At 37.8% G+C, this 27,491-nt stretch overlaps 1 protein-coding gene across 17 annotated transcripts in view; it reads left to right on the forward strand.

Moving 5' to 3' along the window:
• Nucleotides 1-27,491, forward strand: part of CDH13 (cadherin 13) — a 497,598-nt gene that overhangs the window by 286,150 nt on the left and 183,957 nt on the right. For 14 of the 17 annotated variants that reach the window (XM_064160015.1, XM_064160012.1, XM_064160014.1 and 11 more), the window contains one exon: nt 8,453-8,597. In XM_064160015.1, coding sequence (XP_064016085.1) covers nt 8,453-8,597 — 145 coding nt within the window. Of the gene's footprint in view, nt 1-1,242; nt 1,571-3,478; nt 3,770-8,452; nt 8,598-10,941; nt 11,970-27,491 lie in introns of those variants that run through there. The other 3 variants (XM_064160022.1, XM_064160013.1, XM_064160029.1) reach the window with 3 other exon arrangements.

Here is a 27,491-nt window from a genome sequence, read left to right on the forward strand (position 1 = left end):
GCAGGGTGTTTCTGGGATTGTAGAATAAGTCAGTGAAGTCTTTGCTAAAGCTTGTCATTCTTCCACCTAACTAGGAGGTGAAGAACAGCTGTATTTTGATGTGTCATTGCAAAATATATGCAGCTATCTAGAGAACACTACTTGAATGTAGCTTGGGGAATGTCCTGCTCACACAATCTTCATCTTTCAGTTCAGCGTCCCCTTTTTAACTTGGACATCAGTAATTCAGACTCTGTGAGTAGAAGTGGACAAAAATGCAACTGTGAAAATCATCCAATACTGTAAATGCCAGTGATTAATTTGGAGAATTCACTAAAGTGAGGAGTATTTTCATCCTATCTTGCATATGCAAATAGAATCCTACACTTGCTCTGAAAGAACCTAATGGAAATTAAACAACTGGTAAAAATAATGAAATTATTTGAATGATTCTTTTGGAATCTTTGCCTACAGTTAATTCCTACAGTATTGATTTCTTCAATTTGTAGACCATTTACAGTCACAGCCTATATATTTTCTGACTTACTGTGGTTTACAGAGAAAATTTAAGCATTCACAGAAGGTTCAGTTGTTGCTTTAATTAGTTTTCTCAGTGAAATCTATAGAGCCCTGAAATTCTCCACAGGCTTTATAGAGATGAATGTTTTGAAATTAAATCTGTATTTTCTGTGATACCAACTTCAGCACATTAGTGTGGTAAGGCACACACATATATTTTCATGATAGGGTTAGCTGTTTGTGCTACAATAGTAGCATGAAACTGCCTGCTTACTTCAGCCAACTACATTTTGGTTGCTTTAATTAGAAGTACTGCCTAAAATATTTCTTGGTTTTGCATAAGCTCATAGCAAAGTTGATGATTATGTTGTGCTTTTCTGTGAATTACATCACTCTTTAAATGATTTCTTTTTGAAGAAAGGCATGAGGAAACTATCATTAGAAGGTTGATTAAAAAGTAAGGTTATATTTTTGCAAATGTCCAAGAAAAGAAATAGAGTTGAGTCTAGAAACATTTAAAGCATGGACTTCCTCCTGACGATTACAAAGACCTAGAAGGAATTCAAAACACTCTTTGCATTTCTAAATCCAGCAACTTTTCAAACATTGAATAGATCCTTGTTAAGAGAAGAATGAAGTAGAAGACCTTTAGAGGTTGTGTAATTGATAAAATATTTAACAGATAAGATAAAAGAAAATCTGCACACAAGAAGCTCTCTAGTGCTCTGTGTTTTCTCCCAATAGCAGGTTTCCAACAGAACATGTCAGAGATAAAACATCTTTAATAAAGACAGAGTCCTATTTTAAAATAAAAGGCAAGAGACTGCTTCTTCACCTCTAGTTTTCATCAAGCATGAAATGTGCAGATGATACCTGTAATAACCAGGGTGTGAGAAGTCTGTGTACTGAACTTTTTGGTGTCTCCATATTGCAATGATCCTTTCAGACTGGAACTGCTTACCTTTCATTTGTGAAAGTATTGTGAGATGACATATTAATGTAAGATTACATCACTATTGCTAGATAGGAAACCAATAAAATTAGAGTAATAAACTGTATATTTTGTTAAGAACCAGAACCTAATTTTCTTTTTTTAATGGATGCATTAGCAAGATAAAACAGCTGTAAGATGCTCATAGGAGTACTTAGAATGGCTAAGTAATCCCTTCCTACCTAGGCTCTAACTCTGAATGTGAGACAGATGGGCAGAGTCCAATGGGATGGCGTTCAATAGCTCCAAGTGCAGGGTGCTGCACTTTGGCCTCAACAACTCCATGCAGAGATACAGGCTGCGATCAGAGTGGCTGGAGAGCAGCCAGACAGAGAGGGATCTGGGGGTGCTGATTGATACCCGCCTGAACATGAGCCAGCAGTGTGCCCAGGTGGCCAAGAGAGCCAATGGCATCCTGGCCTGCATCAGGAATGGTGTGGCCAGCAGGAGCAGGGAGGTCATTCTGCCCCTGTACTCTGCACTGGTTAGACCACACCTTGAGTACTGTGTTCAGTTCTGGGCCCCCCAGTTTAGGAGGGACATTGAGATGCTTGAGCGTGTCCAGAGAAGGGCAACGAGGCTGGGGAGAGGCCTTGAGCACAGCCCTATGAGGAGAGGCTGAGGGAGCTGGGATTGTTTAGCCTGCAGAAGAGGAGGCTCAGGGGTGACCTTATTGCTGTCTACAACTACCTGAGGGGTGGTTGTGGCCAGGAGGAGGTTGCTCTCTTCTCTCAGGTGGCCAGCGCCAGAACGAGAGGACACAGCCTCAGGCTGTGCCAGGGGAGATTTAGGCTGGAGGTGAGGAGAAAGTTCTTCCCTGAGGGAGTCATTGGACACTGGAATGGGCTGCCCGGGGACGTGGTGGAGTCGTCGTCCCTGGAGCTGTTCAAGGCAGGATTGGACGTGGCACTTGGTGCCATGGTCTAGCCTTGAGCTCTGTGGTAAAGGGTTGGACTTGATGATCTGTGAGGTCTCTTCCAATCCTAATAATACTGTGATACTGTGATACTAAATTCTGCCATTGTAGGTAACGGTGTCATGTTTCGCCATCATCTGTACAGCCTTGCTGCGGTAATCGATACTCTGTCATCACATAGTTTGAGACAGAATTATTCATACCTATTAAAAAGGGTATATCTCTGGTTTACATCCTCTCCCTCCATCTATTGTGTGATATAAAAGTTATCTCATGTTTTATTCATGTTCACAAACCAGGAAATGTTAATTGTAATTAATTTCTCTGTGTCTAAACTATCACCTTTTCAAAGTTCCTTTAGATAATTGAGTCAAGTTTTTGCTCAAACTTTTCACTACAAAAATAATCTCTTTCCTACTTCTTACACTCCAGAGATGGCCAATATATTTTTTTTCTTACCAGGAAATTGCCTACATAAAAGGCCCACAAGATCACTGCCCCTCCATACTCAAAACCTGATGATAAAGAAGTATTCTCAAGAATAATTCTCATCAAATTAGGAATTAATAAAGTCAGCAGTGGCCTGCACCTATAGGTCATAAAATAGTAGAATGCAATTGTATTGGAAGGGACCTTTAAAAGACATCTAGTCCTAGCCCCCTGCAGTAAGGCAGGACATCAACCACATTGGGTTGCTGAGAGCCCAGTCAAAGCCTGATCTTGAGAGTCTCAGCGACAGGGCAGCAAAATGATACCTCAAAACTCCCGATACCTCAGACCATGAAACCTAGAAACGACAGACTGGGGCAGTAGTGCTGTAGCAGTGTTTGGTAGTGGCGCAGTGCTGCTTTCAGGGGTGTGGTTGAACTAGGGCCATGTTCCTTTTCTCTGCCTTGGTTGTGTTTTACTTGTCCGCTTTTGCTGCTGGGCTGGGTTGGCGCTGATGGGGGTAGACAGGTGTGGTGAATTGCCTATGGGGCCGAGGGGAGGACAATGCAGGCAGCTGCATTCTGCCCTGCCTTACACGGGGTTTCCCGAGGTGCCTCCACAGGCGTGCAGGGGCTCAGCCCTGCTCTGTGACGCAGCTGGTAGGAATTACCTACAACAGGCTGGGACAGCCAAACCGGTTGGAACTGGTACAAACCAGCACAGGGGAGCCCTGACCTTGCCTCACCAAGGTCTCTGCAGCACTTACTGCCCAGTAAGACCCCAGTGTGCACCCCTGAGCACAGAGATCTTCTGCTGTTGGAAGCTGCTTTGTCACACGCAGGAACAAGTGGTTTGGTTCTACTTTTTGTGCTGGGAGAAGCCTGGTGTGAGGAACGCGTAGAAGAGAACTTGCTGAAACAGCTTGGAAAGATTTGGTGAGAGACTTTCTTATCAGCAACTAAATGAAAATTGGAGGGTGGTCCATGACTAAAGTACCTGTATTAGACTTTGGAATTAGTTGGGTACTAAAAGCCCAAATTTGCTTACGTAATACCTTAAAATTGTAATGTAATATTGTAAGGCTGTTGAGTAGGTGGCTGGAACTAAACCCAGGCATTTATATGCAGAGAAGGAAGGTGGCTGTCCAGAACTGTTCTCTGAAAGCAGTAAATGAACAACCATTTTGTGAAGAGAAACCTTTTACTTTAAGTAATGACAAGAATCAGGCCGGTTATCTTTGCCTCTCAATGCTGTTGCTACTGCAGAGTGGAAGGGAATCAAGACTACATAGAATAAAGCAGAGGGCAGTTTTGAGTAAATTTATTGAACTTCTGGTAATGTCGTATTTGGAGTGACAAGAATGATCTTTGCTTCAGTTATGGTGAGGGATGTTGGGTGGAAAGTCAAGTTGTCCCTTTTGAGATGGGGGAGTATTGAGTAACTAGTTGTCTAGACAAGTTAAAATCTGTATCAGTCTGCAGTTTTCAGTTTTATGTTACTTTACCCTCTTTTGTTGGTGTACTTCATTTTATCAATGCTTCCAAGCTGTATTAGAAGCGATAGCTACAGACTGCTTTGTATCCTCTTATGGAGACTTGTGTTGTGAGGTCTAACACTTCTCACAAGCTCTTGATTATTCTTTGTAGTTTGCATGTGCTTTTTTTTTGTTTGTTTCTTTAATGGAGCTGAGATGTAATCTCATTTCTCAAAAAAAAAAGGTTATTTAGATTATGATGAACACAACTTCATCATTATGAACACAATTCCATAACTTCTAAGTTGGAAGATTTGAAAACATAGTCAATCTTATCAGGTTTCTATATCATAAACAGCGACAGAGCTCTTTTTTTTCTGACAATTTGCCCAAATCTGTATTTATGCTTACCACTTCTCCTTAGAGTTATGCTGCCATAAGCAGGTAGGAACTTAGATATTTTCTGAATGTTCAGTTACAATCTCTTGCTATCAAAAGAATGAATGCAGTATCTTTCACACATCAGTCAAGTCTTATGTTAAAACTTGATAGACTTTCCTGCCTGTCGCCTTTATTGAGAAACTGATATCTCACTCTTCTGATAGTTAGGCACAATCTAATTTTCTACTTGATTTTATTTATGCCCTGCTCAAACTAGTATTTTTTAAGTTTTTTTTTGTTGCCAATATTGTCTGTTACTTGGATGCTTCTTTCTCTTACGTGTGTTGGGGTATTTTAAGTAATACCATATTTTTTTGTTGCTGATTTGTTCCAGATTTGATTTGTTGTTTTGTTTTTTGTTTTGAGGGCAGTTGGGCTTTAAGGGTTTTTTTAACATATGTGTTTTTGGGTTTTTTTGTTGTTATTTGTTGTGTGACATAAGATATAAGACAACTTCTTTCAGAAAATAGTCATGGGAAACTAGATGGTCATATTTCAGTGTACAAGATTTTGTTTTGGAACAATGTAGATGAGTGGGTTTAAAAAGGGGTTGACTCATAATGCCCACAACAAACACAGATGTTATTGCACAAAAAAAATAAAGTTTTCTGTTATCTTAATAAAATGAAGCAAAGATCTTGTAACTGTTTGTGCTAGTTTGAAGCAGGCTAGAATGTTTTGGTGAGAAGAACTAGATCACATTGCTGTAAAAGGAAAACAGTGGTGATGTCTACTTTGCTAGTAGGCTTGCTGAGATGTATAGGAACAAGAAATAAAAACATAGATAACCGTTCTCACTTGGGTTGCTGCTGGCTGAGCTGCATCTTACTCTCTAACCTCTCCCTCCGTTTTGGTCTAATCCACTTTGTTTCCTAACCCCCTGGCCTCCTTGGGACTGGGGTAAGGTTGAGAGGGGTAGGGGGAAGGTGAAGGGGCAGTAGAGAGCCCCTCCTGGGGACTCAGGTTTCTAGGAGAGGAGTTGTGTTTCTGTAATACCTTTTTACCTTGTATATTTCTGTATATAACTGTATATACTGTAAATATTTGCTTGTATATTGTGCTAGCTGTAAATATAAGCTTCAGTCATATTTCCAGAGCCGGCTGAGTCTAGTCTGGGGGATTTCTAAAGTGTGGGGGGTGGGGAACACCCAAACAATCACACTGTTCCTGCAGACCTATTGTGCCAACTTTTTTGGCCACTTGTTCTGAGAACCAGTGGACTTGGCAATGATAAAGTAAATCTATTTCAGATATTAATAAGAATCTCCTCTCTTCTTCCTTAATCTATGCAATTCTGGGGGGGTGGGGGGGAAGAAAAAGCTTAGTGTTAAATCAGCCTTTTCTTTAGATGACTTATAATTTTGATAAAGCAGCTGAAGTACAGTTTTAAATTTAGCAAAGCCTTTGTTCTTTCCAGTGAGCAGTATAGTCACTTAATATTGAGAGATAGATTATGAACAAATTATCTTGAATTTGAAAATGAATTTGCTGGAATTTCACAGAAAAATATTGCTATTCTTCCATTTCCCAAAGCAATTAACATAGTTTTGATGAGTCAACATTAACTAAGATAAAATGTCCAGTTCTGGAGCTCTCAGCACAAGGAAGATCTGTTGCAGCAATTCCAGAGGAGGCCACAAAAATCCCAGGGCTGGAACCCCTCTGTTCCAAGGACAGGCTGAGAGAGTTGGGGCTGTTTGGCCTGGAGAAGGCTCCAGAGACAACTTATTGTAGCCTTTCAATACTTAAAGGGTACAATAAGAATGATAAGGACTGACTTTTTAATAGATCCTGTTGAAACAGGACAAGAGATGATGGTTTTGAACTAAAAAAGGGAGATTTAGACCAGAGAAAACAAAGGAATTTATTAAACTTAGAGTATTTGAACATTGACATAGATTGTCCAGAGAGGTGCTAGATTCCTCATCCCTGCAATCATTCCAGGTCAGGTTGGCTGGGGCTCTGAGCAGCCTGGTCCACTGAGGATATCCTTGTACACTACAGGTCAGCTGGGTTTAATGACCTTTAAAGGTCCCTCCCAACCCACATTATTCTATGATTCCTTTTGTCAGCAGTTTCCAACCCTATCTGAAACTTTATCTAACTTTAATGTAGTTCAGGAATAAGATTGCATTTTCCTTCCTAGTGCCCATCGCATTGTATGCAATTCTAAAGCTACTGTATTTACTTTAGAGTCAAATAAGTCCTGGATTTCTGAGGGGTATGTTCCTCCATGAACCAATGTGCCAATGCCACATTAAGCAGTTATCTCCACATCAGAGCATTAGTTTGCTTTTAAGCTGTACTTATCTAGAAAAAAAGGAGGTTTGGGAAAGGCAAGAACAGGTGATAGAGAACCAAAGATAAATTGGACTGTGACACTATTTACAGTGAGTAAATAGTGAGTAGATAGTTTACTCATAACAAATACTCCTACTCACAGACAGTACACAGAAAGAAAAAAAGGAAAAAGTGGAGTATGTTTATAAGCATAACAAAATACAGAGAGATGTGATAATCAGCCATCCATCTCAATAAGGAATTTGAATTCTGACCTAATTCTTTCCCAGTAGGATTTTTTACCAACTTATAAGTAACTTACAGGTATAAGACATAGCAACGAAGAATAAATTAACAGAATAAACAACATGCTCAGAGAATTCCAGCTGCTGCTGCTACCACTTTCTCAGGGAAAGTCTGGAAGAGAGTGATATTAACATCTGTGCTCAGGTTCATTTTCTGGCTGGCTTAACTCTGTTAAAGAGCTGAGTCCAGGCATGGGTAGGATAGCTGAAAATAAAAGCTGTGTTGCTGACATTTCACTGATGTCTTGGTAAGGGGAGGGAACTGCAGGCATAGCATATAGTTACAATCTAAACTGATGTTTTCTATTATCTAGGAAGCTTTGATATGGTTTGTCCTAATGACTGACTAAGTTTTGGTAACTCACTGTGACTGTCCATTGCAAGTGGACTATGGGGTTAAGATATACAGTACAATCTTTCCAGTCTTTACAAGTAAAGGAAGTCTAAACAAAGCTTCAGCTGCATACATTGGTATTACAATCTAGAGGGGATGTGAGTGGTTATATATATATATATGTACTAGCTTATGTATGTCTGTATATGCTTTTCTGTTGTTTCATACCATGTTAGAAAAGCTGGAGAACTGTTGAAATTACCTAAGATAATGTTGCATACCATCATTGTTGAGAAAATGTATTTAATACATTTAATACACATTATTTTCTTTTGTGGGTTTGTGGGATTTGGTTAGTATATGTATTTGTTCATTTTATAGGCTTTTGGTTTTATTATTGTTTGTTTTAAAAGAGTCCTTAAGTGAGCATTAAGTGATGCATCAGTTATACTGTAATACTCTCTATGTGTCCATTCTAAACATGCTTGCAAAAAGACAAATTCTAACCAAATCTTTACATGGTTGGTATCAAACTTACAGGAGGTCTTTTTTTCTTATATTCTAGTCAATACATTCTTCAGAGAATATGTAATTTCCAAGCTCCAAGGGATATCTTGACTTGAGTTTTGTATCCTTTAGATTGAAACACTGCTCTGAGCCTAGTCTGAAAGAATGGTATCTTTGGCAGGGTCTGGTTACAACAGCATTAATCTAAGACATTTTCAATTGCTCTTTGCTTACTGTGATAGTTAACTAAAAATTTTACTCCTTTCTGTTCATACAGCTTGAAGTTGAGGTCACAGATATAAGTGGGAAAACCATCGATGGTCCTGTCCGCCTGGATGTTTCTGTTATTGATCAAAATGACAACAGGCCGATGTTCAAAGAAGGACCCTATGTTGGCCATGTTATGGAGGGGTCTCCTACAGGTAAGTAGATGCTGATCATATTTCTCTAAATAATGCCTGAACTAATTCTTTGCTGATAAATGCATTATCACAATGTTGTACAACTTCCTGATTTTGTGGCTCACTCAACATTTCCCCCTAATAAACAGGTAGGAGCAGCCCTTTAACAAAGCAGACAATGATTTCTGAAAAACAGCCAAGCCTATACAGGATAAAAAAAAAAAGAAAGAAAAAAATAAAGTAAAATAGCATAGTTTAGAACAAAACCTTCAATTTAGGGTTACCTTTTTTATATCTGGAATCAATGAAGACAAGCCCTAGGATATGATGAAGATTCAGACCAAATAATGTGTACAATTTCTGTTCAGAGTGGGAATTCCGTGTCTTTCTTTGGAAGGTTAGCTGCTGTAGGGATCAGCTTTATTTTTATGTAGTATAAGGCTAAATGAATAACAGGAATAAATAGAAATAATATTATGAATATGCTACCATCAGAGGGAAGAGTGAAATACTGAACAATATTACTTGTGTTAGTGTAGGTACAACACTTACACAAAATAAAAACATCCTTTAAGTATTAAAGTAATGAAAATGTTCTGATTAAATTCACTGTGGATTTTGCCCAGTGATGAAGTTCTATAAGATGCTGTGCCAAATTTCAATTTGGGTGCAACCATCCTAGACAAACTCTACTTGCAGATAAAGGCATGCAGCATTCATTTTCTTCAACAGTTGTCCTCAGCTGTAGTGCAACCCCCTTGTGAGTTATTAAACAGCTGTTGCATTCCACTCCATAGGTATCTACGTGGTACTCATAAATAGTCATTATATGATCAGATTATCTATGGATTAACTTGTATCCTCTTGACATAAATCTAACCCAGTAAAATCTCCAGTTAATATCAGCGGAGTGAAGGTGATATTCCTGAGATTAGAGTTGGGAATTATTTAAATGTATGTCTTTCTATACATTATTGAACACAAGGCCTTATCTTCCTTACACACTTGAAGTTTCTGGATGTGTAGGAATACTGCAATATTTTTAAATGAAAGTGGAATCAAGTATGTGGCATTTTTATGTGGTGGCATGTGCTTTGTTTACTCTCAACAAGGAAAGCTGTTACCTTTCATTTCCTTGTATTACATATTGATAGGACTAGAAGTTACTCTTTGTCCTTATTTTTATTATTTATTTAGTTTCTAGAAATTCAGCAACATTTTAAGTCAGTTTTGCATGTTCACATATGGCTGCTGTTGTTTACCATTGAAAAGCCATAGAGGTGAAATGCATTACAAGTGGCCTCTTCACCAGGTTAAATGGAGTTTTCAGGTAAATGTTCATTTACCTTACTTGCGTGTCATGAACTAGTTGATGGTCTTTCCCTGCAAACAAAAACATGTCTTTTGTACCTGTGAGTATGGCTGCAAAGCAAACGCTAGCTCTTTTTTTGTTCTAGGTCTCCAGCACACTCTGACTTTATTTCAGCTATAGATTGCTTATTCAGAATTCAAAAAATCTTCCTTAGACTGCCTCATTTCTCATTCCCCCTCTGTTGTAACAAGAGATTTATAATTGACTGAGAATATATTGCTAATAGATGTCAGGGATTTCTTTGCACAATCAGTCAATAGTATGTAGCAGAGTGTGACTCTCTAATTGGATCAAGGGACCAACCTTACTACATTTTCATTTCAACTACAGCATCTTCAGATTATGCTCACTTAGATACACATTCCTAGACCACTGAGTAGGATGGAGTTAGTACATTCACGGCCCCTAAATCCTTTTATTTCATTAAAAGGAAGCTGTGCTAAACAGCACAAACTCAACACTGTTTAAGCTTTAATCCTACTGGTAATGTAGGAGCTTTGGATATGAGCTGAGAATTCCTGCAGGTTTTTTAGTGGCCTCACCTCTTACAACCTCTTATGTACCATATGTCCTTCATAAACAACAACTAGTCTAATGTTTAGATTTGTTAATTCCACTCTATGAGACAATATTTAACTGTTATCTGCTATAGGATCTTTCTTTATTTAAACTCTCTATCCAGTTGCTTTTCTCTGTCAAAGATTTTTAAAAAAGTTTTGGTTTTAACTGGCAGTTTTACTCAGCTATAAATTGTTTGCCTTCCCTTTTTTCACTTCTCATACTGAAGATTATGCTTCTTGTTCAGTTAGACATGTTTCTCAATCCAATTTGCAGTGAATTATTCTGTAATTGTTTTCATCCATTTTCTGTTGCTTCACTTTGGTATTTGTGCTTGTAGCATTTGGCATTTTGATAGTCTTCTTTGCTAGTCCAAAGTTTGAATAATTTTTCTCAATTTTATCTTTTTCTTATCCTCTTCCTCCTTCCCCCCAGGTATTCATCCTATTAAACTTCGTAACCTCATTTTCCTGGTGTCAAGAACACCAATACTCACAAAATTATTTTGTGCAAGGTGAACCTGTAGAATCAGGTTTAGCTAGAATCTGTCATAAGTCTCTATGCAGGTAGCATCCAGTCAACCAGGATGTCATGTTGTTTACATTTGTTTTCCATAGTTCTTCAAATTTCATAGCATATATCTTAAAATTATTCATCAGGTTGTACTGTATTGCTGCTCCAAATCAATAGTTGTATTGCACAGTCTGATGGAAATCTCAGTGTGCCTGTGTTTGCATGTATGATTCTTTCTGATATTACAATTGTATTGCATTTCTTCTTTGAAGTTTCAAAAGTAAGTCTTTGCTTTATGTGCAGAATTTCACAGCCACTTTCATTCAAGCTCTGACTCAAACCTATTCACCCAAATAGTCTTCTGCTGAAAAGTAAAGAATGCTCATACTGGTATTTTGTCTTTAGATTGCCATCACTGGGCAAATGGGTAAATGTTCATGGATTACACAACTCAGTGATGAGAGATGTAGGGAAAAATATATTGGCCTATGAAATTTGCCTTGGGGCTTTGTTAAGGGATTTGGATGATGTTATTATCTCACTTCAAATGATCCATTGCTGCCTTTCTGTGTGTTTTCCTATGGGGCCAAAATTTTAGTAGACATGAGCCCAGTGGAATTTTCTAGTGACTTTCTGCTTATTGACTCTACAGTTATGCTTTATCACTGTCTATTATTCATCAGGAATATCAGAGATTTACTGATGAATCTTGGTGAATATTTATATTGTTCCAGCTATTTCTTGTTATCCAAAATGTTTTCCCAGTTCTTTAATTAGGGAAAGTCATAGAAGTTACAGTGAAATGTTGTGACACTCATCTTTTATGGACTCTCCCTTCTGTACCATTTGAGATAGGTGCAAGCAGAAAAAAACAAAGCAAACCATGGAGATATTGTGTAATTTTGAGTTTAATCTGTTCATGAATAAATAATTTGTGCATAGTCCAATCAGGATGTGTTTTAGTGGTGTTTTAATATGTTTTCTGTCTTACTTAAACCATTCATTGCTTTTAAGAGCGTCATTTTTGAACTCATGTTCAACAGCACTGGTTACTTGGACGTCTACAATTTGTATGTTAATGCTTTACTAGAGATGCAAATAACTGAGCATAATTACTGAGAATAGAAACTTGCATATGAATTACCTGAATAAATATTTATTTGTATTTCAAACTAGGACTTGCCACAGCTTATAATTAACAATGAAATATGTGAATAATAGGTAGTATCTATTTCTTTCCTGATAAATCTTTCCTGGAGAAATTCTGTGATATAGTTAGTTACAGTTAACTAGATGTTTGTATGGAAAATTGTTATCTCCCTGGAAATAGCCTAGAGTCAAATTCCAACAAAAGCACACTCAAAGGTATGCTTGAAGTGACTCTGGAAGTTTTCAGACTTCTACCAGGAAGTCTTTTCCTGGGCAATATGCAAACTTGGATGATATTTATTTCTCCTTTTTTTTTTTTTTTAATGCAAGTAGAAAAATAGTTTGCTTTTTTTCTTTTAATTATTTATTTATACAGTATTTAATTTCTGTATGAGACTAAAAACCTATATACCAGAGAAATAACGTCTGAGCCTGGTTCAGTGCCACTTAACAGCAGTTTTTCTGCTTCCTGTAATGGGGTTTGTGTTAACTGTACTGCTGATTTCTCACACTTGTGTTTTCTAAGTTATGGCCTAATTTGTTTTCTATAGACCTCTGATCTATCCAGCTATCAGCTGTAGGCTTTAGCATCTGTATCCTGCTGCAAATTTACCTCAGTACTATGAGAGTGCCTGTAATCTTATGGATTACATAGGCAGGCAGAAACATTTGCTCGTCTCACTCTTTAAAGGTTGTAAAGTGAAGTCTGGTTAAATGAACTTGGCAGCTATCTCATTTCTTGCTGGAGGCACTTAACAAAAATTATTTAAAACACATTTGACACTATGTGACTTTGTACAATATGCTTCAAGCCCAATGGGGTAAAATCTTAACTACAATGGTTGGGAAAATTGCTCAAGAATTGCATTTTCAAAAGCAACTTATTTTCTGTGATGCAAATAGCCTGAATATATTGCATTCCAGCCAGGGGGCCCAAACCAGAGCTGATAGGTGTCTATAAATAATTGTTAGAAATGAAGGGGTATTTGGAGAATGAACAGAAGGAATTAATAAGAGTAGCCCAGGGGCTTGTTTGATATCTTAAAGTAATTTGTGAAAATGGATAAAGCTTTGAGGAAGGGTCTGAAGAACTGCATATTATTGATAGCTGTGCTTTGTGTCATAGTGTGTACCTGTGATTCAGATAAGTGAAAAGTCACTCAAAAGATTCTTATCAAGAACAAAATGGATTCTCAAAGGATTCTTATCAAGAACAAAATGCCAGGATGGAGATTTTTTCATATTTAACAATAAAAAGAAGATCAGTACACAAATGAATGTATATGAGACTGGGTATGATGGATGAGAACCAAAAGCTACCAGTAAAGGCAAACTACAAACAGGCTCACCTAGCAAAGTAGCACAGCATACACAGATATAGAAGGCATCTTTGTGTGATGTGCGCCTGTTGTCAACTTTGATACATTTCAAATATTATGGCAATATTTTCTGGACTTTAGTCTTTTTGTCATGAAAGTTACTGTGATCCTCACACACATGCATTGGTTCATGTGGGGTCACTTTGGTCATTTCATGTATTTTTGAAATAAGAATATAGTTTCTGGAAGATAGTTCAAGATACCAAATAGCATAGAAAATCAAAAGTATTAACCAATGTCAACAACCCTTTAGAGCAAGCACTAATCATCATTTTGGTGGTCTAGGTCTGAAGGAGAATATGGGTTGCACATATTTATTGTGCAGATGACTCATACTGTGCTGAATTTGACTCGAAGTATGATGGGGAGATTTAGAAAGGCTTCAAGGGTTCTGCACCAAAAATCCACAATTGGTTTAGTGGAATGTGACTGTGGTATGAGACTATTTCACTAAGCAAAATGCTGCCTAAGGAAAGTAGTCTGGGATAAATACTTGAAAAGCAGTTTGAGTGTAGATAGAGTTCATGACCATAATGAGAATAAAATGTAGAATGTCTGAATAAGGATTGCATAAAAATGTAATTGCAGCAAACAGGTACCTTTTGATGAGTCTCAAAGTGTAGTTTTTCTGTAAAGACCTGCGCTGGAAATAACGCTGGCACTAGTGATGGTCCCTAAACAGCAAAAAAAAGTGAGTTCAAGACAGTAGCTTACAATGTATAAGAAAACCAAAATACTTATGAATGTTTTTTTGATGTTTCTTTTAATAAGAGAATTATGCTGAACTCTTTGGGGTATTTGGCTGTAAAATTTTCTTAAGCCTTCCACACATGCATTTTTTAAACACGTTGTATGATAAAAGTATGGGAATATTGATACATTCTAGTACCAGAAAATATACTACTGCAGTCTGTGAATTTTAAGTATAGGAGTCTTACTACCTCATAAATTAAAGCCTCAGGAGCCTGCTTGATAGCCCCTATCTCAGTCCAAATTGAGTGGGCATGATCTGCTAAACTTGAGAAACATATTTCATATGTCTTTTATTTATTATACTGGTATGATCCAAATAATTTTGTTCTTCTCTTAAGCTAAGCAAAAGAGGATTCCATCCTGATTCTGTTTGTTCTTTTTTGTTTAGAAACAAACAAAATTTGTAAACCCATAAGTTAACTTTATATCCTATGTATAAAATAAGGATCCAACTAAAAGAACTTTTGAAAATTGAAATACTCATGACAACCTCTCTTATTGATAGCACTTTAGAATTTTTTAAAGACCTATCAATTTATTTTCAGTTTCTGTCTCTTGGCTGGTAAAGGTTTATAATGAGTGAGCTCATTATTTCATATATATATCTATACACACACACACACACATATATATATATATTTATCAGCAGCAGAAAACTCAGGAGTGCAAAGCTGAAATATCTCAGAAAATCCACCTTGAGACAATCTCAACATTAGATCTTTGAACATTTTTTGATTCAGAGCAATGTTCATTGCAGAAATACTTGGATTTTAGAGGAGGTTTGGAATGTCAAATGTTACACATTTCATTATGAAACTTACTGCTTTTAGCTGTGGTGGAAAATAGGAGTATAAATTGGTTCGAGGACTGTGATAAATCCAGGGGGAAAAAAATTAATCAGCAACTTGTTCTTTTCAACATAATAGTACTTACGGAGACTGGCCTAAGAAGCCTCTAAGTTAAAGGAAACAAACAAACACAGAAAAATCTATCTTGATAAAAAACAAACCGTTTTCATATGCCCTTTGTCCTAGTCCTCCACTGCTGGGGATGACATGCTGGGCTTGGGTATAACTCAGCATAGTAATTCTGTGTACAAATGTTCATAGTTTTGAGCATACTTTAAAAGCTGTTGATGGCAACCTTTCAGCAATCTCTTCTTAAAATCAGTCATATTCATTTTAGCAAAAATTTACCCACTGACTTGAAATATTTTTACAGAAACATCTGTAATATCAATATTTTAATTTTCAAACAGAAGCCAGTTCGCTGATGATGCACAGCTGCTTTGTAAAGCACATTAGGAATTTGTTCTCAAAACTCTGTGAGATAAATATAGTTGTATTTGAATCTGCGTACATACATATATATTATTATCTAATCTTTTAGTAGGGCTTAGGTCTTACACAGTTCTAGTAACTGTGTATGTACATGATGTAAAAGAAAATATATTTATTAATCAAGTATTATATTTTGGCAGAGATGTCCAGTCTAAACTGCATATGGTTTTTGAAGAATTTGAGAGGAATAACTTATTCAAATATTAGTCAGTAATTAGCAGCCATGCAAGTATGGTTAAACCAGTACATTTTGAGCAAATTAAAATAATCTCATGTGTAGCAATTAGCAATTCACTCAAAATGAGTGTGTGATATGAATGTCTGAAAACAGGAGTCTACAGTTCACTCCAGGATTCAACTATTCCTGATTTTTCAGTAGAAATAGGTTAGACTCAGAAAAGGCTCCAGATCAGCTTAGGTGTGCAGGTCAGAATTAGTGACCTTTTTGTGAGGACTAGAAATGATGAGCCACCCTCTAATTCAGCCCCAAACTGAAAATTCCTTTTGACTTTGTTCTTTTTATTGCACAGCTACTGTGATTGCTCACTGTCCCTACTGCTAAAATGATTTTCACCTGTTTTAATATAGGTACACAGGATGATATACCAAGTCTAGTCTTATCATCAGATCAGCCTTAATGCTTAATGTTAAAGATTATAAAAACATTAAAATATCTCTCTGCCTTGGACATTTCATGTAGTAAAGTATTCATACTTCCATGCACAGAGCAGTGAAAACAGTGATAGCTCTTTCCAATCTTTTTTACATTAATGCCCAGGTTCATTAAATAAAAATCAACATGCTTCTTAATTAAAGAACAAATGATACTTTTTAAAATGCTGGAGTCCTTGCTGAGTACTGAAAAACAAGGTCTCAAGTGAGATTGTGCAATTCAGTAAGTAATTCTTTGCAAAACGAAATTTCTGCATTAATAAATTTACCAGTGGCTTTTGCACCTGCTTATGCATCTGCTTCTCTCAGAAAAGAGAAAGATGAGCTTTACAGGTTCAAGCAGTTTGGATGCATGAGAGTGTCTCATCCATATAATCAATAATTGAAAGATACTGGAGTGCCAGGAAAATATTATCAGCAGAAATACCTTGCTGTGTGGTATAGAGGGGCATTGTAGCCCTCCTGATAGGTTTTATTAGTGGTATAAAGTCTCAGTTTGTATTTATAAACTTCTAAATTACCATTTCTGGAAATTGGGCTCCTATCACATTTTTGCAGGCCAGCAGTCTTGTGGGCTCTATGTCGAGTTGTGCTCTAAGTCAGTGGGCTGTCAGCGTCCACACTACTATATTTCATTCAAGCACTTTAAAGTGCATGAAAAGGGCAATAAATCCTCACAACTTGCAATCATGTACCATAAATTTATTATATGATTTGGAGACTGATGGCAGTAGATACAGTAGTTGAAATCCTGCACCCTCTTCCTCATCCTCTCACTCAACTGGACGTAAATCCTGGAATAGTGTTACCAGGTATTATAACAATAAGATATCATTTCCTTTGACAGTATCACTCTGGTGTGGCCACTGCTTCAAGTGCTAAATGGAAAAAAACCATAAATTGTCCATGCAGGCAGGGTTTGCCTTAGTATGGAAAGCCAGGATCAGTCAATAGGCAGATCCATACTGCCTTTATTGTGAAAGAGATACATAGCTGAATAAAAACCTCAACATTGCAGAATGGCAGGATTATTTATGCCCTTGCAAGCTAATCTGATTGGTTTTCCCAATATTATTTGACAGATAATATCAGATAGTGTCTCAAAAAAATAAAAAAAGAGGGAGAGAAAGAGATGTTATTTTTAAACTGTGAGTTCATGTTTTACTTTGGTGTATGCTTTTTGGGGTTTTTGTTTGTATTTCTCCTTTGATTTCCTTCCCTCAGTCTTTCTTTTCATACCATCAGACTGCAATTTAAATGCCATTTGGCATTTAAATTGCAGTCTGTAGTCCCACTGTGGTGCAGATTTTTTACTTTGTATCCATGTTCTGCTGGTATATCACAGTATCATCAGGGTTGGAAGAGACCTCACAGATCATCAAGTCCAACCCTTTACCACAGAGCTCAAGGCTAGACCATGGCACCAAGTGCCACGTCCAATCTTGCCTTGAAGTGCCCCAGGGACGGCGACTCCACCACCTCCCCGGGCAGCCCATTCCAGTGTCCAATGACTCTCTCAGTGAAGAACTTTCTCCTCACCTCGAGCCTAAATTTCCCCTGGTGCAGCCTGAGGCTGTGTCCTCTCATTCTGGTGCTGGCCACCTGAGAGAAGAGAGCAGCCTCCTCCTGGCCACAACCACCCCTCAGGTAGTTGTAGACAGCAATAAGGTCACCCCTGAGCCTCCTCTTCTCCAGGCTAACCAATCCCAGCTCCCTCAGCCTCTCGTCATAGGGCTGTGCTCAAGGCCTCTCCCCAGCCTTGTCACCCTTTTCTGGACACGCTCAAGCATCTCAACGTCCCTTTTAAACTGGGGGGCCCAGAACTGAACACAGTACTCAAGGTGTGGTCTAACCAGTGCAGAGTACAGGGGCAGAATGACCTCCCTGCTCCTGCTGGCCACACCATTCTTGATGCAGGCCAGGATGCCATTGGCTCTCTTGGCCACCTGGGCACACAGCTGGCTCATGTTCAGGCGGGTATCAATCAGCACCCCCAGATCCCTCTCTGTTTGGCTGCTCTCCAGCCACTCCGACCCCAGCTTGTATCTCTGCATGGGGTTGCTGTGGCCAAAGTGCAGCACCCTGCACTTGGAGCTATCTTGAAAGTCCCAGTAAAAAAAATGTATATTAAATATAAATATTAACAGTTACAGAAAATATTAAGTTACATATGAGGAGAGGCTGAGGGAGCTGGGGTTGTTTAGCCTGAGGAGGAGGAGGTGAGGGGGTAATCTTATTACTGTCTACAACTACCTGAAGGGACATTGTAGCCAGGTGGGGTTGTTCTCTTCTCCCAGGCAACCAGCAATAGAACAAGGGGGCACAGTCCCAAGTTGTGCCGGGGTAGGTCTAGGCTGGATGTTAGGAGGAAGTTCTTCACAGAGAGAGTGATTTCCCATTGGAATGGGCTGCCCAGGGAGGTGGTGGAGTTGCCATCCCTGGAGGTGTTCAAGAGGAGACTGGATGGGGCACTTGGTGCCATGGTCTAGTTGACTGGCTAGGTCTGGGTGCTAGGTTGGACTGGATGATCTTGGAGGTCTCTTCCAACCTGGTTGATTCTATGATTCTATGACAGTGACTTTTGGGTTGCCAGTGTGACTCAACCAACATTATGGTTCAACCAAACAACAGTGAGCATAATCATCATTGTTACAATTGTTATCAAAATAATACTTTACATTTTTTTCCAGACTTTTAAGTTCTTTACCATGAGGGTAGTGGAACACTGGAAACGGTTGCCCAGGAAAGTGCTTGAGACCCCATCCCTGGAGATACTCAACATGAGGCTCAAGAGGGTCCTGGGCAACCTGGTCTAGTTGAGGGTCCTGTTATGAAGGGGAAATTAATTAATGTGAAATGGCTTTTTTTTCCAAAATTAATATTGTTTATTCATTTTGATATTCAGACCTATCACCACCCCTGATCATTCATTTTAATAATATTCAGGTTCTTGCACGGTCATGGAAACACTTTACAGATAATAACTAGATCTTGTAATAACCAGCAAAAAATATATATAAGCATTCATTGAACTAGAAGAGAAGATTTCTGCGATCAAATGCTGCTTGTGATCAATATATTGATTGCCCACTAGATGGACTCAAGAAGCTCTTTCTGCTTATGGCAGAAGGCAATAGAGAATTACAAAGAGGCTTTTAAGTCTTTACTCAAAAAATTATTACCCAACTTGTGGGGCTATCCACAGTCCCAGACAGTACCTAAATGCTTTTAGGAAACTCTGTCTTGTCATCTGCTGAGACTTGATTCTTCCCAGGCTTCTGGGGAAAGGAGGCAGACAATCTCTGGCTTTGTCTCCTGGCTCCTCTGGATGATCTGTGTATCTCTAGGACTTCTAGTCTTAGCAGGAGACTTTCGGGTGCAGGCAGGATGTCTTGCAATGTGCAGCATAATGTCACACTGGCCAATCATGTGCAGGCCAATCATGTGGAGGCATTTAGAGTCTATTCCTAGTAAACTCATGACAGCGGAGTTTTCGGGCAAACAATAAGGCGGTAAACAATGGCAGCAGGCAATGGCAGGCACAAGTAGCATAGCAGAGCACACTGCATTTACCTGTGTCTCTTTTTATCGATGTGGGCTGAGATTAATTCCCCTTTGGACACAGAATAGCCAATCAGAATGGTGGTTAGCCAAGCCTGACCATATTAGATAAAGCTGTAGGCTTACTTTACCCAAATTTTGGAATAGCATAGGCCTTGCACAAGGCAGGCACAAGCTAAGCATGTGTACCTTGTTTGCCACAGGACCAAGACAAGTCTGGGCAGGCCAGAGTCCTTAGACTTAGTGGCTTCAGGTTCTTTTGTCTTCATTCCCGTGGAGCAGAAAAACATGTCTGGGCAAGCCAGGACATGTATAAGACTATCAGGCCTACCACAACAGACACCACTGCTTACTGCAGAGGGGGTTGGACTAGATCACCTTTGGAGATCCCTTCCAACCTAGACCACCCTATGATTCTGTGATTCTATAAACCTTTGAACCCCAAATGGAAAACAAACAAATAAAACCAATAACAAAAAAACATTAAGGGGGGAGGGGGGGGGTCATTCACCAATCAAAAACTTGATTTTTCATTTCTTTTATTGTTTTAAAAAGCCACCAAACTAATCAAACGAACAAGAAATCCAACTCAAACAAAAAAAAAAAAAAAACCACAACCAAACCCAGCCCCCTCAATCCTGTAAATTCAGTTTGTAAAACTTTTTTTATTTTCTGAAATGAAGATATGTTGATTTGTTGCTCCAAGCTGTAGTTTCTCATCTCTAGTGACATAAAGCTCCTCTGAGCTTTGAAAACATTGCCAGAGTCTCAGTATGTTTCTACAATCTGAGTTTCATGGTGCTTGGTTAAACAAATTCTGTTGAACAATCTTTATCTTTTACCACTGGCAATTATAAATAATATCTTTCTTTAAAGCAGTTTTTAATTTTTAAAGAGGGAGGTAGTTACAAGCTTTTCATTTGCCATTTCTCACCATCAAGCCTGTGCTCATGTGGTGTATTTGAGAATTTTGAGAGGCATCTGAAACTCTATGTTTTTCTATTAAATGACAATTCCTGTGTCAGCTGAGATTGGCATATTGTGAAATCAATGGGTGTAGGAATGTCAACAAAATTCATGCATGTTTGTTATTCCTAAAACCCCATGTACTACAAATTTCAGCCTTTGAAGATGAAATTTATAACCATTAGTATTTAACATAGCAAAAATCATTGTTGCATCACCAGACCACTGATTCAGCCTATGAAGATAATGTAGTTCTGGACCTCTAGCAACATCTGCATCTCAGATGAATACTGTCCAAGACTTCAAACATTTAATTCACTACCACAATTTTCTTTTATATTGTGTTGCATGAACAGTTAATTAATGGCATTGATTTTTGTTTGAATTCTTTAGCACCTGCAGCACCTTTGCTAGGAAGCCTCATAACTAAGTAATTCTACCCAAACCACTTTCAGTAAATACTCTGAATCAGCACCTAGGTAGCAGCAGCTCTTCAAAAAGTTATCCTCTGGGGTAGAGCACCAATTATAAAAATGCAATCACAGCATTTGCATGATATTAAAATAAAGCCTATGCAGTAGCATGTAATAGCAAATCAAACTATTAAACAATATAGAGGTTTTTTTACTCTATATGCAAGAATAGGTTTTTACTCCCACAGGCTATTGAAGTGCTACAGTTAGAAGAATTGTACACGTTTGCAGGATTGGACTGGTTTTGAGCAAGCCCTAGAATGAAGCCAGGGTGAATGTAAGATGAGGAAATATCCAGCTGATATGTTTCAATTGAACTCGCTTTGGACTTCCCCCCTAAGAGATAATAGTTCATTGTTTCAAGCAAGAAAAATGGTGTGGATGTAATTTGTATCCTTGATCTATATTATGCTTGGATATAACAAACAACACAGATATCAGCAACAACCAAACAAAAGTAGTTTAAGGTTTTCACCAGACTATTTATGTAGTAATTATGTGAATAACATCAAGGACTACTCAGACAAGTGTTGTCTGAGAGAGAGCTCACATGCTAAAACCATTATGAGAAATTCTGATAATTAAAGAGCCACCAGACATTGTATGAGTCATCATATAAACCAGTAATATATATAATAATAATATTAAAAGAATGCTCTTAAGTTAAAGGAGGTGTGCTGAAGTACTGAAATATCTATGGGTTAGTCATGAATAAAAGGGTTTTGCACTGGCTATTCATCACTGCGCATCAGGAATAACCTGTGTAATGTTAGTAAAACAAATATTGGTTTAGCAATCAAAGTTAAAGATAAATTTAACAAAGATTTGATGGGCAATGCTCTTCTTATGTCATCTTTTTGTGCAATCTGGCTGGCCAGAACTTGACATAGGAACTCAGTTCCCATCTGTAGCACAGGGAGACCATAGCTTTGGGAAACAAAAACCTAGCAAAAGACATATCAGCATTTTTTAACTGACAGTGTAATGGATCATGAAATTGCATACATTACTGTTTGGACACACTTACAAGCATTGCTTTGCAAACTTCTCTTTTAATTTAAAGAGTTTTCTTTCTTGATTTTAAGCTCAACTCTGTCAGAGTTTCTGGTAACAAAAAACTACAGCACTCAATTATAAGACAAAAAGATAGACATGCCTCTTGGGCTCGTTATGATCTTGCTTATTTGGCAGTTTAATTTTGGGAGGTTACACTTTCTGCAGGCTTGGTGTATGCTGCAGGCTTACTAAATAGGAACTGAAGAATTAAAAATTTAATAGTATTTCCTTACCCAGAGAAAAAAAGTTAATAGTATAGTTTTTCCTTTCCAATTTCATATTTTGAAGGCTTGCCTTTGCTAGTTAAGATAATATAGTTTATCCATCCTTTGGGCTCTTATTTTCTCATTGCTACAGCTGTAGCCAAGAAGGTTGAAATGATCAGCTTCAGGCTTCATTGCTATTGAATAAAGTTTCAGCTTGTTTCTCTCTTTTTATCTTTTTTCTTTCTCCCCTGCTTCAAACTGACAAAGCTTTTAGTTTTTCTCTGTTCCAGGTTTCCAGATTACAGTTTGTCTGTCAGTCACTTTGCAAGTAGTTACTCATAATTGGAAAGCATAAGGAAAGGACATAAAAATCCAAACTGTTTTCCTCAGTCACTATACAGATTAAACCTGCAGTTACAGTATTATTAGCACAAACTACAGACCAGTGTGAATGGGTAAGTTCACACTGTGCTCAGAGAATCCCCTCACAGAGCCATTCAGAACTGCTGGTTCTGCCACCTCCCGTCATGTAATACAATTTGAGAACCATTTGCCAAGTTATGTTTGTTCTGTGTGGTTTGTTGCTGATTATAGACATCTCTTTACAAAATGAAATTAAATAAAATTTTCTGGTAAGGACAAAGGGATTTTTTTTCTAACACCTCACCCTGAGACAGAAGCTGTAGTGCAGTGACAGTATCAGGGAGTTTCTTCATTCCCATCATGATTCTATATTAAATATATTGTTGCATAAATAGTTATGTTATATTTTCTCATGACTGGCATGCCCTTGTGTTAGTTTAACCTGTCCTGAGGGTTTTAAACAATGTATGCCATAGGAGACGAAAAATGTCTTCCTTAACATACCTATTTTAGCATTTTCAAAAGCATCTCTGTGAGGATAAGTAGTGGTGAAGCAGCTTAAATACTACTAAATTTTCTTGGACTGCAGCAGACAAAAAGAGTGGAATAATAATTAAGAGAAACTGGATGAAGTAAAGTCTTCCTTGTTATTGTAGCTGGTTTCAATTTTCTTTTGCAAATCCTGGTATACCTCAGCTGTAGGCTAAGGTCCAGGAATTACAACCTGTTGAATGCTGAGTAGATGGTGTGGACCAATATTAATGAGGGCCTGTAGAGCAGTCTCCTTATTAGTGCTTGCCAAAGGGAAAAGAGAAAGGTATTTCATGGTTTGCTACACTGCCTAGAGATAGTAAATTTACTAAAACTACTGATCAGAGCTAATCTCCATGATCATTATAGCTTGAAGAAAGGTTTAATATTCAGGATTTTCTGAAGTTTTTTCTAAACAAAAACAGACTGCAGGAAAGTGGGCCATTGGCAAGCCAGGAGTGTGTGCTTCTGCCAGGAATTTTAATGGCTTGGTGCTAAGAGGCGAGGACTTGTGCCCCAGTAAAAAAATTTGCAGCTTTGTTCTCCAACATTTGCTTAGTTTATTTTGTTTTGTTAAATCTGTACTAAAGTACACTTTTTCTCCAGACCTATCTGACAGCTATTCAGAGTACCAGAGATAGTGGGAAATGACTGCTTGATAAAGTCTTGGCAGCAGACACAGCTGTTGTGATTGCAGTGGGATATCCTTAAAGACTCATTTCCTTGACAGTTTTTCTGGTGGAATACATGACTTTGCAGTTGAGACTGTCTTCTCTATTTTTGCTAGTGCATGGGATAAAGGAGTAAAAAGCTTTTCAGAGGTGGGGAATCCTCAGTTCTCCTCACATTTGGTTTAAAGATATGTAAATTTGTTATCAGCTTTTGTGTTTCATTCTTTATGATCCTGGACCAAAAAAACTGTGAACTGAAGGTAATGGGCCAGCCAAGAATTGTGCTTGCTTACCAGCTCTGTCTGCTATATTCCCAGAATTCTAAAATATGTCAAATTTCTAAGAGAACTAGAGCCACTTGATTTACTCCTAAATGACTGAAGGGCAAATGGCAGGATTTAGTGTGTGGATCCATGTAGGATTCGTTTATAGACACATTTACAGATCCCCCGCAGACTTGGTACAACTTGTGCCATTTGCTCAGCATTTGTTCTTATGGAGTAGCTAAAATGCATCTTTCTCAAGGATGTAATTGCTTTATAGTGCAAAAGTAGGGATACTTTTAGGAAGTGAGAGTTCTGATCAAAAATTGCAATGAAAAACTTTTTCCAGTTTAAAATAACTATTTAAGGAAAGAAGGTGGCAATAAATGTTTGTTTGTTTGTTTTCCTGGTGACAATAAACAGCAAAAAATGAAAAACATGAATAAATAAAAAATATCACTCCCCTCTACTGTCCACTCACCACAGCTGTAGAGAGACCATTACTTAAATGCTGGTAATAACTGAGAGCTGTGAGGTGTCAATGGCGAGGGGGGGGGCTTCTATGACCACTATGTACGGTTCTGAGAGAAGTTTTGTGGCTTCTCTTTGTAGTATCTTTTGTTTTCCCTTGGCTTCTCTCGTGAAGCTTGATAAAGTGTAGTCACAAAGTGCTTCTGAGATATAAAAGCACAAGCTAAAATGTCTACAAATCAGGAACTGAAATTATTTACAGCATTATTGATCTCTTTTGCATCTCATACACCATGTATGTTCTCACATACTAAACTGCAAACCCCAGAAGATGAATGTTTTAGCTTCAGTTTTGTTTATTTTTTTAAGGGTACAAAATTCTGGTGATTTTTTAAATACATGTAACAAATTTTGTTATGTGAACATCTTGGATATACTCATTGATTTCAAAAATCTCTGTTTTGATGTAAATTGTAACCTTGTCAATAATATCTATGACATGGTAAGAAATTTATTGCCCACAAGCTGCCAAGAAATGCACATTTCTGTGTGTTGGTAGATGGCACTTTCTGAAATGCACGCTTGCTTGCTCACAGGTATTCATTAACCATTTCTTTTGTTGCAAATCACCTTTGGGAATGGGTCCCATGAAAGCTGAGATGAGATACTACTATTAATCTTGGAGGTCTCTTCCAACCTCGTTGGTTCTATGATTCTATGATAGTCTAGTCTAGTCCCTCTCTCAAAGTAGGGCCAAGTTTATAGTTAGATTGTTGTAAAGACTGTAGTAGAAAGCTTACAGGACACAGAAACAGTTTAAAACAGATTCCCTGAATAGTTTCTGAAAGGCAGACTTCTTTTTCATCTAGAATACAGCTTATTTAGATGGACTAAAGGCCACCAAAGCACCACAAGGATCTTTACTATTCTTAGTCAAATTATGAATAAATGTTTGATTTGACTATGTTTGTGAGCTCTTTTGCTAGTAAAAGTTAACAGTTTGCTCCCACTAATAGAGCTGGGAGGCAGCTGCATTTCATTGATGAAATCTGTCCTTCTGCCACAGGTCAGCAAGGAGCCTGTGCACTGTTCAAACTCCTGGAACAGTTTCCTTTTAAGAGATTAAATGAGCTCTAGGGTTTCTGCTCTGTGGTGAGATGAAGCAACCACAACCTCCTCCTTATGTTCTAACATGAATGTTAGTCAGATGTTATTCATTAATTCCTATTTAGTCATCTTGGAAATTTGGTGCACTGCGAGGAAGCATGAATATTGCCAAAAGTCATGATATAATAAGAGGCCTGCAAAGTAATCCATATTTTACTTATAAATTTAGTTCTACAAGCAAGAGAACACATCAGAAAAAAGAAAAAAAAACCCAACAACAACAAAAAAAAAAAGACCCCACAAACTTTCCACATTTCTAAGTTGCAGGAAAAATATTGAAAATATAACCTGAATTTGACAGGAGACTAAAGAAATAATTGATTTTAATACTCTTGTTTGTAGTTCATTTTATTCTCCTGATTTTGATGTCAAACTCTGGATACACTAAGCTAAATGTGATAAATAACACTATCTGATGATTTCATATACTAGGCAATCAATAAATTTAAGGGTGTGCAGGGCATAGTTGTTAAATATGTTTGGTATACTCTTTAAGTTCATTAAGGAATTCAAGCTAAGCAGTGTGAAGCCTTTTACACACTGCAGTTTCTCTTGGTGCCTAGAAGTTCACCTATCACATGTAACTGTTTGGAAGGATGATCAGCAAGGGTTCACACACAGGCAGAACAGCTGCCTCAGGTCCATGCTAGGAGTGGAAAATGTCACCAAAACGATATCACCAAAATGATTGACACTAACACCTCATTTTCTTTTTTTTATTTCTGTTATGAGTAACTTCATGAACCCAGTAGCAGAAGAGAAATGTTCAGTTCTATAGTCTTCAAGGGAATACTTCATATAAAACTCATACTTTACCATTGCTACCTGTGTCTAGAAAAACATTGCTTAGTATAGGGGAGGGGAAAGTTTCATTGCTTCCCTGATATCGACTATATTTCCTATGGATGGAAGCCATAAGCCACTGTGATTTGTAAACCAAAACACATTTGGGAATGCTCCAGGGAGGAATAGTCCCAATTCTTTAGCAATGAAAACAAAGATCTGTAGAGAGGGATCATTGAGGGATACTTAAATAGATCTAGGACAGAGTTCTGAGTTTTTAAAAGTTCATCTTATATTTTATTAACACATCTCAACCCCTCTTAGAATCTCCCTACTGTCGTGCAATAGCTGCAGTGTTAAAAGTAATGAAATGCATGGCGATCACAATTCCTTAGACTTAAAATGCTAGAGGCTACATGAATATTTACTATATGTAAATTGTTTGTTAAATGCTGAAACTAGTATTACCTCTATGGTTTTTAATACAGGGACCATGCAGAATTCTGCTAAAATATGTAGAAAATTAAGAACTCCTTTTAATCAACAGAGGAAGGTGCAACATTTATATGTGATATTATGCAAGTTAATGCTTTTTGCCTTTTAAAAACAGTTGCTAAACTCCCCATGATCATGTTGACACACCTTATTGTTCTAACAAAAGCAACAGT

The sequence above is a fragment of the Pogoniulus pusillus genome, chromosome 20, assembly GCF_015220805.1.
Source record: "Pogoniulus pusillus isolate bPogPus1 chromosome 20, bPogPus1.pri, whole genome shotgun sequence".
In the NCBI taxonomy this organism is placed as follows: domain Eukaryota; kingdom Metazoa; phylum Chordata; class Aves; order Piciformes; family Lybiidae; genus Pogoniulus; species Pogoniulus pusillus.